At 35.2% G+C, this 15,256-nt stretch overlaps 3 protein-coding genes across 4 annotated transcripts; 1 reads left to right on the top strand and 2 right to left on the bottom strand.

The window, feature by feature from the left end:
• The first annotated feature begins 865 nt into the window (after positions 1 to 865).
• On the top strand, positions 866 to 4,750 carry LOC127977810 (E3 ubiquitin-protein ligase TRIM35-like). The gene is made up of 6 exons (XM_052582950.1): positions 866 to 1,431; positions 1,945 to 2,040; positions 2,129 to 2,359; positions 2,780 to 2,802; positions 2,878 to 2,996; positions 3,741 to 4,750. Exons 1-6 carry the CDS (start codon positions 1,027 to 1,029, stop codon positions 4,280 to 4,282), a joined length of 1,416 nt encoding a protein of 471 aa, XP_052438910.1. The 5' UTR covers positions 866 to 1,026; the 3' UTR covers positions 4,283 to 4,750.
• Positions 4,751 to 5,228: 478 nt separating this feature from the next.
• On the bottom strand, positions 5,229 to 6,680 carry LOC127977119 (outer dense fiber protein 3-B-like). The gene is made up of 5 exons (XM_052581807.1): positions 6,428 to 6,680; positions 6,098 to 6,199; positions 5,902 to 6,023; positions 5,695 to 5,835; positions 5,229 to 5,470 (listed from the first exon to the last, which is right to left on the bottom strand). Exons 1-5 carry the CDS (start codon positions 6,627 to 6,629, stop codon positions 5,378 to 5,380), a joined length of 660 nt encoding a protein of 219 aa, XP_052437767.1. The 5' UTR covers positions 6,630 to 6,680; the 3' UTR covers positions 5,229 to 5,377.
• A 3,079-nt stretch (positions 6,681 to 9,759) lies between these two features.
• Positions 9,760 to 14,827, bottom strand: LOC127977118 (protein tyrosine phosphatase domain-containing protein 1-like). 2 transcript variants are annotated; one of them, XM_052581805.1, is made up of 12 exons: positions 14,666 to 14,827; positions 14,147 to 14,425; positions 13,714 to 13,794; positions 13,459 to 13,577; positions 12,890 to 13,027; positions 12,265 to 12,809; positions 11,452 to 11,721; positions 11,219 to 11,335; positions 10,721 to 10,822; positions 10,481 to 10,564; positions 10,044 to 10,154; positions 9,760 to 9,940 (listed from the first exon to the last, which is right to left on the bottom strand). In XM_052581805.1, exons 2-12 carry the CDS (start codon positions 14,323 to 14,325, stop codon positions 9,824 to 9,826), a joined length of 1,863 nt encoding a protein of 620 aa, XP_052437765.1. In that variant the 5' UTR covers positions 14,326 to 14,425; positions 14,666 to 14,827; the 3' UTR covers positions 9,760 to 9,823. The 2 variants fall into 2 exon arrangements, with proteins under 2 accessions (XP_052437765.1, XP_052437766.1); XM_052581806.1 differs by lacking the exon at positions 13,714 to 13,794.
• Between the last annotated feature and the right edge of the window lie 429 nt (positions 14,828 to 15,256).

Genomic DNA, 15,256 nt, shown 5'->3' with positions numbered 1-15,256 from the left:
AGAAATAATACCAAGAATGTTTTCTTTGAGTTTGACATATTACCTGTCAGTGATATCAAACACAATAATCTTACCTTTTTTAAGTGTGAGAAAACAGTACGTTACAGAATGTTGTCTTGGTCACATTCTTGACATAGAAATACACAGAACAGAACAGGAAAACTGTTATATAGATCTGCTTCTTAGATAGAAAAGTGTTCTTGTTTCCCACAGAGGTCAATGAGTGCATGGCTAGATACAAATTAAAAGACTAAAGAACACAATTAATTCAGTTGGTTCCTACAAGAATAAATGCATCCTTGGCATCAAAAAAAGTCCCTTAACTACAATTAGTTAACAAAACAAAACTAAATTAAACTACATTTAATTCTTTTTATTTTAAGCTGAATTAAAGCCACATAGAAATACTGGATTAAAAAAAAACTGAAATAAATAATTTGGAGTAGCTTCATATACATTTTTTTAAACTTACTACAATTACTAAAACTGAAATTAAATTTAATTAAATCAAAGTTATACATAAATATAAAAAATAATATAAAATAATAATATCATAATATTTATATAAATATAACAAGTATTAAAATGACAGGAAAATATAGAATTTAAACAAAATTAAATTAGAATATAAAACGTAATTCAATACATTAATATAAATGGATAATACATATATAATAATAAATAATGAATAGAATATAAATGATGCTAAAATAACAGCAATACTGTATATGGTAAAGACAGAAACTGACTTAAAAATATACACTGTTTTTACATATTTTGTATCCTATAACTTGCCATACATTGTACAGGTTTATTACCTTGAAGAAATTCACATTTACTTTACAAATAGAAGTAAATGCTGTCTTTTGCTCTCATAAGCTCCACCCTGATTTACAGGTGTCTGGGATGTAAACACAGATGAGTTGAGAGACACTCTTGTGCTCTTTGACAGCTGGACCAGACACACAGAGAGAGAGAGTCAGAGAAACACAACTAGCTAAAAAATAGAATTGCGTAGGTGGCAAAATGGCCAGCAGACTATCTATTACAGAGGAGGATTTCTACTGCCCCATCTGCTGTGACATCTTCAGGGATCCCATTATCCTATCCTGCTCTCACAGCATCTGTAACGGCTGCGTGAAAACCTTCTGGAACCGGCGAGAAACTCAAGAGTGTCCTATCTGCAGAGCAGTGTCCACCAACCCTAACCCACCTATTAACATTGTGCTGAGAAACATGTGTGATCTGATGAGAGAAGAAACAACTCAGGAGCCTCCCGTAGAGATGGTGGAGTTCTGTAGTCTTCATGGAGAACCTCTTACTTTCTTCTGCACTGAAGATCAAGAAGTAGTTTGTGGGAAATGCAGAAATGTCAAATCGCATAGGAACCACCGAATCCATTTAACAGCAGACGCGTCGCCGGACCTGAGGGTAAGAGCTCATAGCGTCAGATTCTATGGAAACACAATTTTAAAAAAATAGTCAGTTGCAGAAATGACCAGCTTGTGGACTCTAGTTAGATTTCACTGATTGTCGGTTTCAGGTTTAATGGGCTGGAAATGGGTGAGATATGAAAGCTCTAGTCAAACAGGTCTAAGCTAATGGCCCTTTTATGACAAACATTCTCAAGCTTACAGAAACAAAAGTTTCGTGGGAACTTGCTGATAAAGTCAAATATAAACTGGACACTGCTGATCTGTTTGTTGATATGCCGGTTTGTAAAGAACAAACCTGTTAACATCAGTAAACAAAGCTGGGGAAACCATCATGCTAAAACATCTGATATAGAGAGAGACAGAGAAAGAGAAAGTGAGAGAGAGAGAGAGAGAGAGAGAGAGAGAGAGAGTAGGCTCTCCCTACACTGATAGTGTCATTAAAAAAAAAAAAAAAGTGACAACCTGCCCCAACTTTACTTGTCTCACTTCACTTTTTAATATTTGTTAGCAACAGCTCCAGCTGAAACTTAAGACCTTTCTGGAGAAACTCAGAGTCTACGAGCAAATCAAACAGTCCTGGGATGAAACAGCAGAGTATATGAAGGTGAGTACGGAGAGGAGATTTCAACATTGACACAGTTTGACTACTATGTGGATATTTCAGCCTGAATCTGCTGATATTTTGTGTTTAGAAACAGAGCCAAAACACTGAGAATACAATTAAGGAGGCGTTTGAAAAGCTTCACCAGTTTCTGGACATTGAAGAGGCAGACAGGATGACGATGCTGAGGAAAGAAGAAGAGCAGAAGAGTGAGATAATTAAAAAGAAGATTGAGGAGATTAGATCAGGGATGTTTTCTCTCTCATGCATTATCGAGTCCATCGAAGAACAACTGAGAAGGAATGACTTCAGATTTCTAGTGGTAAGATGGCCTTGGTTTGTTTTCTGGACTTTGAATGTTTAAAATATATTTTATTGATGTTTTATTTTAAAAGGTCAAAGAAAAATGCAAATTTTTCCATTACATTGAGTAGACATTGCAGAATGTCATTGCAAAGATGCTTTAAACTGATCAACTGATTTTTTTTTAAATCTGACAAAATATGAAGCAGCATAACTGTCTTCAACACTGATGATAATAAGTATTGATTCTGTGCGCAGCAAATCAGCCTATTAAAATTATTTCTGAACGATGACACGATTACATTTGAAAATGTATTAAAATTACAGTTAATTTAAATTGTAATAATATTTAAAAATATTACTGTTTTATCATATTTTTGGACAAATAAATGCAGCTTTGGTAGATTAATCCTTCTGTTTTCATCTAAATTATTTCTAGAACTACAAGGCTACAATTGAAAGGTGAGAATTTTTTTTTTCTTTAATATCTGGTTTTGAACCCAAACCCACATCAGTACTGACTCAATGTTGTTTCAGGACAAAGTGTACAATGCGGGATCAGAGCAGACCTTCAGGAATGCTCATCAATGTAGCAAAACATGTGGGTAACATAACATTTGAAGTATCCAAGAAACTACAAGCCAACACCCGATACAGTGAGTACTGAATAGATAAAGTAAATCTTCTCAATCTTCTCACATAGAGATGCAGCAGAAGGAAAAAAAAAAAAGTTCAAGAGCTGCATTTTAAAAGTTGCGAGCCATTCACACGTGTTTTTGCTTTGAAAAACCTCAGACACAGAATGTGTCAGAACGTAAGATGTAAACTCTGAAGAAAGTCATAATTGTAAGACATAAATTTCAAGAAAAAAGTCAGAAATGTGAGATAAAATGTCAAAATTACCTTTTTTTAAATTATTATTATATTAATTATTAATGACAGAAAAAAATAATTCTGAGAAGAAGTCAGAATTGGAAATATAAACTCAAAATTGTGAGATATACACATGGAAATCAGAGAAAATATATTATGAGATATACAGTAAAGTATTCTGAGAAGGAAAAAAAAAAGTCATAACTGAAACATGTAAACATGCAAACGTCAAGTCAGAATTGCGAGATTTTAAGTCTGAATTCTGAGTTTTGACTTTTGGACTGGGAGTTTATTCTGAGTTTGTATCTCAGAATGTCAAAAAAAGAAAGAAAAGCCAAAAAAAAAAATTTATTCTATGGCAGAAATGGGCTTCCGTAGTTCTAAAAATGTAGCACTCAAGTTTAAAGAAGTTTAAGAATTGTCTTTTTTTTCCCCATTCCACTGCCAGTGTCTTGCATGTCTCAAAGCAAAATACTTTGTGTGTGAATGTCTTAACAGTGAGTACATCTCTATCTCTTTCCCTCTAGCCCCAGTAACCTTTGACCCCAACACCGCCCATCCTTATCTGCTCGTGTCGGATGATCTGACTAGTATAACTTACACTGATGAGCATTTCCATCAGCTTCCAGCAAACCCAGAGAGATTCGATGGCTACACAAGCATTCTGGGTTCTGAGGGCTTTAACTCGGGGACTCACTGCTGGGACATTGACGTGGGTGACAGCACAGCCTGGGCCGTGGGAGTGATCACAGAGTCCGCATACAGACACAGACAGACCTCCTCCAAAACGGGTCTGTGGTATGTGGGCTTCTGCAACGGGAAATACGGGAAGGGCTGTTCTCCAGAGATCCTCACCCATCTACGGGTCACCCAAAGAATTCAGAGAATCAGGGTGCAGCTGGACTGGGACAAGGGCAAAGTCACATTCACCGATTTGGGTCATAATATCGGCCTGCATATGTTTAAACACACGTTCACTGAGAGAGTGTTCCCTTACTTTTATAGTCACTGTATGAAACATCGGATGAGGATCATAGAGATAAAGACAGCTGTCGAAGCACATGTTTAAGCCAGTACAACTTTAAACTGGTGAAGTTAAGCAGTTAAAGGTTAACTGTGATATAAATAATACAACAATATAAAATCATCTTAAAGAGAAAGTTGCAAGAACAGTACTGCGATAAAACATTACTGCATGACAGCAATATTCAATCCACGTACACTACAAATAGATAAATCAAATAACTAGAATTGTTGTGTTTTGGAGAAAAAAAAAAACCTTAAAAATTGATTTACCTGACAAACTAGATTAGGTTTTCATTAGGTTAGGCATTAGGTTTCAGAGAAGGTTTTTTTATTAAGAAAGAAAGAAAGAAAATACCACTAAATGTATTATGGCACGAACCAGAATTTTTTTTTCTATAGAATAATGTATATATTAATGTACATGTTGTTCCTGGTTTGTCTCTTTTGCTTTGAGCTAAACTTACATTTTTAGATTCTGTATGACTGAAGTGCCAACTGGCAATAATAAAGTGACAACAATAATGTATTTTGATTCAAGGATGTACTTTCTTTCTTGATTTACACAGTAATCATCAGCGCTGTTTGGCACCTCTATGCCATTCCAAAACATAGTGAGGTGACATGAAAAAATCAGCTTTGCCATCAAAGAATTTAATTACATTTTAAAATATATTCAAATCAGTTATTTCAAATTCATTACAAAATATAATTCATTTCACAATGAATCTTACTGTTCTTACTGAATTTTGATAAAATTAAGTGCAGCCTTGGTGAACATGAGAGAATTTATAGATTAGTTTTTAATTATTTGTTTTTGCTGCCTATCTTTTGGTTCAACCTCTGTGTATGGATTGTAGGGTTGGGGTATTTGGACTGCAATTATGATTGAACATGGACTCAAACTTCTAAGGATTTATACTTGACTCGTACTCGACGAGGAGGAATCAGACCCAGCACTAGTAGATTGTGTCTGTGATGTGCTAAAATGCTAGTCTAGGTAGACTTGCTTCACTTGGTTTTGGAATGGAGCTTATTTCTTATATTGTACCAACAGCACAATTACTGCATCTACTACTTTTATGAAACACCGTTAAAGACCTGACACAACAGACAGGCTTGTTTAACAGAATTGACCTGTTTAATCAGCCCCATCCACAATTAAAGGAAAGGTGTACTCTGAATGTCGAATTCCAAATGAAAAGCTGGGAGCTTTGGTTCCTGTGAAAGTAACCTGTGGAGAAAGACAAAGAGAAGCATTTTAGTACTAATTCTTGTTATTTAAATAGTATTTTGGATATTGTGGATTCCATGATAATTTTTTTAAAGATTCTTTGATTAACAGACAGTTCAAAAGAACAGCATTTATTGGAAAAAAAGTCATGTATGATAATGTTATAAGTGCATAGTATAGTATAAGTATAAAACAGTATTGTATATGTTAGCCTATGTACAGACCCTTTCTGGATGATGGGCTCCAGGTCCTGGTTTCTTTGTAGTGTCTCCGGGTGAGAAGTTGCGTCCGGTCATGCTGTACTCAGGGGACTTGCGTTTGTACACCCCTGAATTCACCACTTGGTAGGTCCCTGGGCCTGGAGTCTGAGAAAATGAATGTTATCATCTTTGCAAAGCAGAGGTAAATACTGTGAAATGATGTGTCCACACCTTCCGTAGATCTTCATAGAAGCTGCCGATTTCGCTACGACCGCCAAAGAAGACATTTGGGGCAGACGCTTTATTCACAACTCTTGGCCCTAATACTGGGGGAAGCATGTATGCAGCCGGACCTGAAGACAAGATAATGCATGATATTCACAGGAAATGCACCTGTTCCATAATTTGTTGCTGTGTGGAAATCTACCTGGTGTTTGGTCATTACGAAACAGTTTAGTCCTTGCAGACAGAGAGAACGCAGGGGCAGAGTGAAAGGTGGTTTTTATTGCATTTTCAGGGGAGTAACTGCCTGAAAGAAAAATCAAAAGCCAGTTTAATCTGTTCTACACTCACAGAGAAAAGGTACAATACTGTCACTAGGTTGTTCTAAGGTGCAAAAAGTACATCTTTTTACCCCTAAATGCTATTAGTACCTTTAGAAAGTGTGCCACCCCAGTGACAGTTTTGTAACTTTTCTTATAAGAGTGAACCTTGTTGTACATCTACAAAGCCTGTGAGTTTATGTTGTGTAAAAGACCTGGGCCAGGGGTTTTAAAGGGCTGAATATCCTTAGGTCGGCCGTAGACGGAGTACGCAGGGGTTCCATCCCGACCCACCCTGGTGATGTTGGAGGGAACGAGGTATCCAGGACCTGGGGAAGAGTTGGCATGTGAGTCACGATGACGTGTGCCGAAGCTAAACGCTGGGCCTTGCTGCATCCGCGGGTCATGGTTGTTCATTCCTGTGTAGGGCAAAGAAATCCCTCAAAGTCATGGAAGGGCAATAGCTTCTCAATTTTTTTAATAACATTTAGAAATTAGTGTTGGTCTTTCGAATCTTAGTTTTTACCCCACTTTTTAGCTCCTGATTTACTGGTTGTATTTATTGTAATTTGTGTATGTGTACAGTACCTACTTAATATTTTTTTGTTACAAATTTGTACCCAGAAGTGAGCTGAACCTTCTTTTTGAGAACATCATCAGTTGTAATATATAAAAATAAAAAATGGTTTTAGAATTATTATCTCTTAAGTTAGATTGTGGATTAGGTTATCGCATTCGTAACTAACTGTACCCATTTCTGTGTGTGTGTGTGTGTGTGTGTGTGTGTGTGTGTGTGTGTACCAGTTGCCCCTGGCAGAGAATATGTTGGCCCTGGACTGTTGTACATTGCAGCAATGGGGCCCCTTGGCCTGTGGGGCTTCCAAGGACCAACCCATACTTCCACAGGCATGATGTCTGTTGAAAGTAAAAAGAATTACTAAAACTACTTGACTTGTAAACAGATAAATAAATAAGTACTTGTGTTAAATAATGGTGTTAAATACTTTCAGTTTGAAGTAGTTTGAAATGTAACATAGTTTTATAGATTAAAGTTTGAATGTTTTCAATGCAATACAGTCTATCAGAAAAACATTACCTGAGGTGGTTGCTAGAATAGATATATACATACATAGATGCCTTGTTAGCTATATTGTAACTTTCAACTTGACGTCATTCACCATAATATTCACTTTATATTCGACTTATGGCACAATCCTGCTCAAGAGCTCCGTGAGAATTTACAGTATGAATGACGTCAAGTTGACCGTTAAGACAAGTCGTGTTACTTGGTGGCCATCTTTGAAATGCCTCTCGGGCATGCAAGTGCAACTCCTATCGCTTTGAATTTGGAAACATCAAATTCTCCAAAAAATTTAATTAAATTAAATTCATGCAATTTAACATTTATCTATCATGTGTTCCCAAATTACTAACATGTTTCTAGCATGATTGGCATGTTGCTAAAATGATTAGCATGTTACTAGCATGATTAGCTTGCTGTTATTATGTTTTTAATGTGATTTAAAATTGGAAATGAAAAATAATCCAGCTAAAACAAGTTAAAACCATCTGATTCAATAAAAAACAGCTAGAGGCAGTTAAAATCAGTTGATATCAGCAGATTTAACAAAAAGCCAGCCAGTTAAAAGCAGCTAAAACCAGTCAAAAACATTTTTTAAAACCAGCCTATGCTAGTTGTCTAGTTTTAGCTGGTTTAAGTTTTTAAAGAGTAGCTGTTTTAAACTTGGTTGGTGTTTTAGCAGGTCTCCCATCTAAGACCAGTCTGACCAGCTAGAAATCTGCCAAAACCACTTTAAAACCAACCTGGGAGCAACCAACCAGACAGACAGACAGATAGAAGGGAAGTTCGAGTTAGCCTAATGGGCTTCAGTGTGTTTAGATTTAAATTTTTGACAGTTGAAGTTTTAATAGTCTTGGCTCATTTGAACAAATGTAAGTTTATGGGACTTTTTAAGATTTTTAAACTTCAGTTTTGAGAGAAACGTAATTCCGGTCAGTCTGAAAATAAAATATCTACCCGAGTCTGAACGGCTTACAAGCTCTAGGAGGAGTAGCGTTCAGAAATTTAGTCTAAGAATAAGAAAAAGAAGAAGAAGAAGAAGAAGAAGAAGAAGAAGAAGAAGAAGAAGAAGAAGAAGAAGAAGAAGAAGAAGAAAAAGAAGAAGAAGCTTAAATAATTTGGCTTTTTCAAGTCAATACTTAATAACAACACATGAATGTTAGCATTGTATGATGCAAAGTAGCCTTCACTACTTACATTAGTGTTATAGTTTTCTGGAAGTGATGATAGATAAGTTACTAGCCTATCTAACGTTAACACATTGACACTTTTTGTCAGTGTAGGCGTAGGCTATGCAAAATATTTAATTTAGTTACAATTACATTTTAATTTAGTTTAAATTAAATTTGCATAATGATCCATAACTGATCACCGTAATAAAAAGCATAAAAGTAAACAGCAGACGAAGTAAAAATAGCAACTTACCTTACGTGCAAGATATAAAAAAAAAATATAGACTGTCGATCTCCAGACTGTCGATCTCCAGGCGAGTTTAAAAATTAATATATTATAGATAGATAGTAGTAACGTTAGATAACTTAAAACGACAAAACGATACCAGTTACAATACAGTATCTGCACAAAAACGATGTTATTTACATAGAATGGTAAAATAAAAAAAAAGTTATAAATGTAGCTCGTGAAGAGCTCTAATGAAACTCTAAGCTAAAGCGAATTTTTTTATTGTTTATAACGTTAATTGTTTATTTTTAATCTCTAGGGCGCCGTCGCCATGGTGATTATTTGATGTCATTTTTGAGTGACATTCCAGTGGCTCTACTAGTGAATCCACACGAATCTGTGCGGTTTTATTAATTAAAAACAAACTAAAGTATAACCAAATTCAACAAGTGCTCTCCTTAGAGATATTTTAAATGTTAATTTAATACACACTACAAGTTTAAAATGATAAAACACATTATTCGATATTTCAATGGAACGTCCATTATAGGCCACTAAAAACAAAAAAAAAAATAATTTGGACACTTAAGACACACACACACAAAATGTGTATATCATTTCACTGGATAACACAAAATCAAATTTAAATAATTAAACAATAACTTAATAATATACACACACACACACACACACACACACACACACACACACACACATATATATATATATATATATATATATATATATATATATATATATATATATATATATATATATATATAAATTAGTTATTAACATTAGTTTAGAAAGCAGAGAGAAAATACATCAGAGGCAAAAACAACATTGTTTTTATTATTATTTACTTTATATATATTTTGATATTTTTCTCTCCTTGATTTTTGTATTTTGTCTTGTTTTTGTTAAATATTGATATTAATATTTAATATTTTATTAACTAGCACAAAAATAAACATATAGTTTTATACGTGAAAAAAAAATGTGATAATACTTTTAAGGAGGGCTGTACAGACTGGAACAGAAATCAATAACTTGATCAGTCATTAATTTAATCAAACAATGTTTATTTATATAAATATCTTTGCTGGTTTCATTAGTTGAAGCACTGCTCCTAACACTGTGACGGTGTTGTAGTGTTTGGGTGGAGGTTGTAAAGGTACTGCTTTTTCATTGTAGCTCTGAGAACCCGTAACAAGATGTTGTGTCTCTCTGTGTCCTCTGGAGGGCGCTGTTCAAATACAAAATCATGCAAAAGTGAATTTAAAATGCTTCTCTGTTTAAATATCTATTTATTCGGGAAAATTTGCACATCTATACACACACAAACGTACTCTTGTTAAAGCCTGAATGAGTCTCTGTAGTATAGCATGTTCAAACAGAGGACATCGAAATGCCACTTGACCCACACAGTCCAGCAGACAGCAGATGGTGTGCCGCTGATACTAAAACAAGAAGATATATAACCACATGCATTGTTGAACAGTCTGTAAGTACTTCAAAATGTCATGTTTAATTCAGTGTATTACTTGCTTTTTCTTTATTTGTGAAATTTTCAATCAATTTTTGAATATGAATGGTTTCTGTACCAATTTTTTGTGATTTAAAATATGCCTTATTTGTATGACACACACAGAGAAATGTGTAACAGACATGTAAGCAAACCTTTTAAACCACAATTTCTGGGTTTTTATGCTTAAATGTATTCCCAAACTGTACATAATACAGTTCAAACTGTGTGTTCTGTCACAATCTGATTTCAGATTTTCACCTTTTGCAGTGAAATATTGTGCAGGTTTTGTGCAGGCCGGGTTGAGGTCAGCCTCTCTACGTCATCTTTACTGAGAACAGGATCCTGTGATGATTAAGCACAACAGCTAAAACACTGCATATGAAACAAGGAGAACAACTCTCTTAAAAGAGAAAATAGTTTTCATAAGCATGTTATGTTTATGTCAGGCTTATTGTTTAAAAAAGCATATTTTTTGCACCATATACTGTGACCTCTGACCTTTAATTTGTCCAGCCAGATCCATAACAGTGTGCACAGGACTTCAGGATCTGTTTCCATGACAAGTGTAGCCCAGCCACATTCACTCAAGTTGAGCTCATCCTGAAGAGAATTAAAACAAGGGTGAAAACTTCTGCATTAACACAGTATTCAAAGATATAAAACAAAAGCTTTTGTCATATACAGAATCATGCATAGATTTAAATAAGGAGAATGCTAGATACATATTATAAAATGTATAAGCCAATATGCTTGTCTCAGCGATTTTGAAGTAAAAAAAAAAAAAAAAAAACTAAATTAAAAATAAAAAAAAAATTTTGTATGCTTTTTTTTTTCTTAAGCATTACTCTAAATGTTATATCTGCACATGCAGTCATATGAAAACATGATCATGCTTTGTATGGTGAAAATAATGTATTACTGGACCAAAACCTTTTGTCGGCGTGTGGAACCATGAACATTCTTGTTTTTGTCGAAACCAAGTCAAACATGCTTTACCTGCAAAACGGCTGCTTTTGTCAACACAGTGTCCAGTGGGGGGCGCTGTTGTGCCATTGCTTTAGCGACAGCTCTTGATAATGATGACTGAACTGATTTAGGATGCTCCAGCCTTAGCTTTAAAAAAACATCCACAACATTTGCACAAATAAGAGGTAATGCATCATTCAAGTTCTCAAAATTCTTCAAGTAGTGAACTAAGATATATATTTTTTATTTGGTCTCACACTGACCTCAATGTTTGAGCTGAACTTTAGGTAAGCCTGAGGTTTCTTGGTTGTACATTTTGTCTTCTTGTTCACATTCTCATTTTGTGGGAGAGGAGCTGATGGTGGATTGGGGCTGTGTTTCCCTGTCGTCCCATTGCACTGGTCTGTCATCTGGGTTTGAAGACTCTTTTGGGATTCTGTTGGGATTCTCTGATCTTGTGATGGGCCGATTGGTCCATTGTTTAATTTATGGTGTCCACCAGATTGAGGAGAGTAGTGTGAGAACATAAAATCCTTGCAGGAACAACATGATTTAATTTGCCACTGTTATGCAGTTTCATAATCTTTCATAAAAAAAATTATAAAATTGTATTTAAAAATAAACTAAATTATTACAATACATATATACATACATAAGATGATAGATAGACAGATTTTAAGAATAAATTTTACAATTTATATATATATATATATATATATATATATATATATATATATATATATATATATATATATATATATATATATACACTTATTAATATTAAACATATAACTTTATATTCAATATAAATAAAGGAGAAAGAGATATATATAAGATATATATATACAGTAATAAACAAAAAAAATCAAAAATTACTTATATTAGTATTATATTAATTATATTAGTAAACGTTGAAATCAGTATTAACAAAGATTAATAAATGCTTTACAAGTATTTCCATTGTTAGTTAATGTTAATTAATGTAATTACCTCATTTAAAAAAATATGACCATTTATTATTTATATATTCAAAAATGTAAAAATACAGCAAATTTGCAGTAAACTGACTGGCTCACCTCAGTAATAGTAATCTTTGTGAGATCTGACTCGCTGTAGCTTCGCTTGTTTAGAAGGACATCCCTCTTCCTCTCCCAGGACTCACAGGAGCACGCTCTGCATGAGCCTCTCCTTTCCTTCAGAGCAGGCAGGTTTCTCTTCAGAAGTGTCACCTTCACTGTCTTCTTCAGGGCCGAGGTGTTCAGCCTCTTCTCCAGTTCTCTCTGGACCTCTGGAGGACTGGGAGCCCCCTGGGTGAGAGCGATCAGCATGCTGCAGAGGACGTGCAGGATCTTGGGCGTGTGTTTGAGGGTTCGGGCCTCGTCCCCGTGCAGCAGAAGGGCCTGACGCAGGAGATACTGCCGGAGGCTGAAGGAGGAACCGTGCCGCATATTCAGACATGGGTACTGAGCCAACTGAGAGCCCACCAGCCGGGCGAAATCAAACACCAGATTGATCTGTGATCGAGTCTGGATTGAGCAAGGCCTTCTGATCCGAACATAGTGGACAGCTTCACTAGCGCTGATTCGACAGGTGTAGACCAGATAGCATGCGATAAGAACACCTGTAGAGTAGGGTTGATATTAAGGACTTTACTCAAATAGAATATCATCTTCAAGTAATAATGCATGAGATGAAACTTGCCTGTCCTGCCCAGTCCAGCATGGCAATGAACAGCCACCTTTCCTTCCTGCACAGCGAAGGCCAAAACCTTCACGGCATCCAGCATCCCCTCCAGAGACGACACTCCAAAATCACACATCCCAAAATTATAGAAGTAAACTGTCAGACAAGAAGGAACATAATTCATAATTTAATTTACTTGGTGAATCTCAAATGTTCAGGTTATATTTTATACCAGCATTAATACTGTATTTTACTGTATATGTTTAAGCAAATAAATGTAGACTTTGTTCAAATAGGAATCTTCTCTTAAAACCATTTTTTAAAAGTCTCACCAACCTCAAACTTTTGAACAGTAGTGTTAATATTTTTTTTTTATTTAAAATTCAATCATTCCAAAATAATTGGATAATTTGTGTGTGTGTGTGTGTGTGTGTGTGTGTGTGTAGTATATATAGGTAATCTAATGAGATTTAGGAGTGGCACAATGCAAATATCTGTTTAGGGTGTAATATGAACCAGATATGTAGCAAGAGAATCATACTAATAGTTCTATGAAAGTTCCATGAAAGTGTATGACTTTGGCTCACTTTGGCTTTCCATAAAGATCTGAGGTGAATATGTGAACCCACTGCCGGGGTCCAGAGGAGGGCCACAGTGAGCATGTTCCCCTGGGAGCTGCATATTAATGATGGATTTAATGTTGAACCTGTAAATACAAATTAATAAAAGCAAATACACAAGCATACATACACATTGTCCCTTATCAATCAGAAGCACTCCTCTGCAGAGTCGAGGTAAATTTAAGTAAATATCTTTTAAAGACTGTATTAAATAACACTTACTGTTTGAACTGCTCTATGATGCAGTATCTCTTAATGAGATATGTAGAAGGTCGTGCCATTGCAACAATGTCATCGGTCACCCTAAATACAAAAAACACAGTGAATATTTACAAGGGTGCTTTTGTAAGCCATAGAAAGAAGAAAAACATTATATTGTACAATTTCTCACTCTTGCATTCAGTTCAGTTCGTACGGGTTTGATGTCCCTGGTTCTTCTCACATATAAATATTCCTATTTGTTTGTTTTGTCTCTTCTAACACTAAGGCTATGTCCACATTAATCTGGATAAAATTGAGAACACAATGTTTTTCTTGAGCTTTGGCCTTTAGTTGTTTCTGTGTGGACTAAAGAGCTTTTTGAAGACGCTCTCTTTTCATGTTGCAGCTGTGTTAGCCAGGTTAATTCAGACAATAGAAACACTATAGGCCTCACCAGCTGGAGAAGACACCTTTAATGGCCTGTTGGCTTATGCTCCAGCTCGCTGGACCTTCATATCGACAGTCTTTTCCCCCACAGGTGATAAGACAGATGATCTTCGAAGGAATAGCCTTCACCAGACTCTCCCTGGCCTGAGAATATGATGGTCTGGGCACTGGAACCTGCGGCGTCATGGAGGACCGGAGAGGACAGAACAGAAACTAACCACAAATCACTGGTTCTATATGCACTATATGTGGATGTGCTGTGCATTGGGAAATCAGCTGAGGAATACTATAGACAGAAATATGGCAAAGAGACAGAAAACATGCAGTCAGTGACAGAAGAGTCAAATTTCACCTGTCGCATACTAACATGACAAGAAATGAATCAAATAGCAGTAGAGCATTCAAGCTAACACACCATAATTATTAATCACTCTGTCGCCGTCACTTGACCTACATGTTAAGCCTGTAGATATATCTACTGCTCTGTATTTTTCTTTAGGTCAATTGATAATTCTCCCAGACTTACCCATGTGGCTCCATACCCCAAGAAAGGGTTTTATGTAAAATGTGTAGATTTCAGGATAAACATGTAGCGAGAATCTAACAGGGCTATGCTGCATACAGAAACATGTTCATGTCTCAAAGCTGTCCCAGAGATTGGCATCTAATCCTTATTAAGTGTCATAAACACATTAGTGGATAGGTTGATGATTCATATTAAGCCTAATTATATAACATGTTCTGGGGCTGGCAGTCTGTACATACAATACCTACTAAACAGAAATTGTGTTTTGTTTTGTACATTTTAATGTTTTCTTTGGTCTAAATTAAATAAGGCAGAGTTGTGGGCAATTATGAATTTAATTGAAAAAGCCTTAAATTTTCATTTAATAAAAAAAAAAAAAACTCTTGAAAGTGTGGTTTAATACATTGAATTTTCAGTATCAAAGCAACACACAACATTTTGGGATTTGTCCAGAAATATTAGTTGATATAAATAATTAATAAATTTTCAAATGTCTCTAAATTAGTTTAATTGCCACAAACATTTTATTGAATTTATAGAATTATTAAATGTATCAATTTAATTATTATCAATAAATTACATTTATAAATG

This window comes from Carassius gibelio, chromosome B18 (assembly GCF_023724105.1).
Source record: "Carassius gibelio isolate Cgi1373 ecotype wild population from Czech Republic chromosome B18, carGib1.2-hapl.c, whole genome shotgun sequence".
NCBI classification, from domain to species: domain Eukaryota; kingdom Metazoa; phylum Chordata; class Actinopteri; order Cypriniformes; family Cyprinidae; genus Carassius; species Carassius gibelio.
This window is presented reverse-complemented; position numbering and strand designations above follow the sequence as displayed.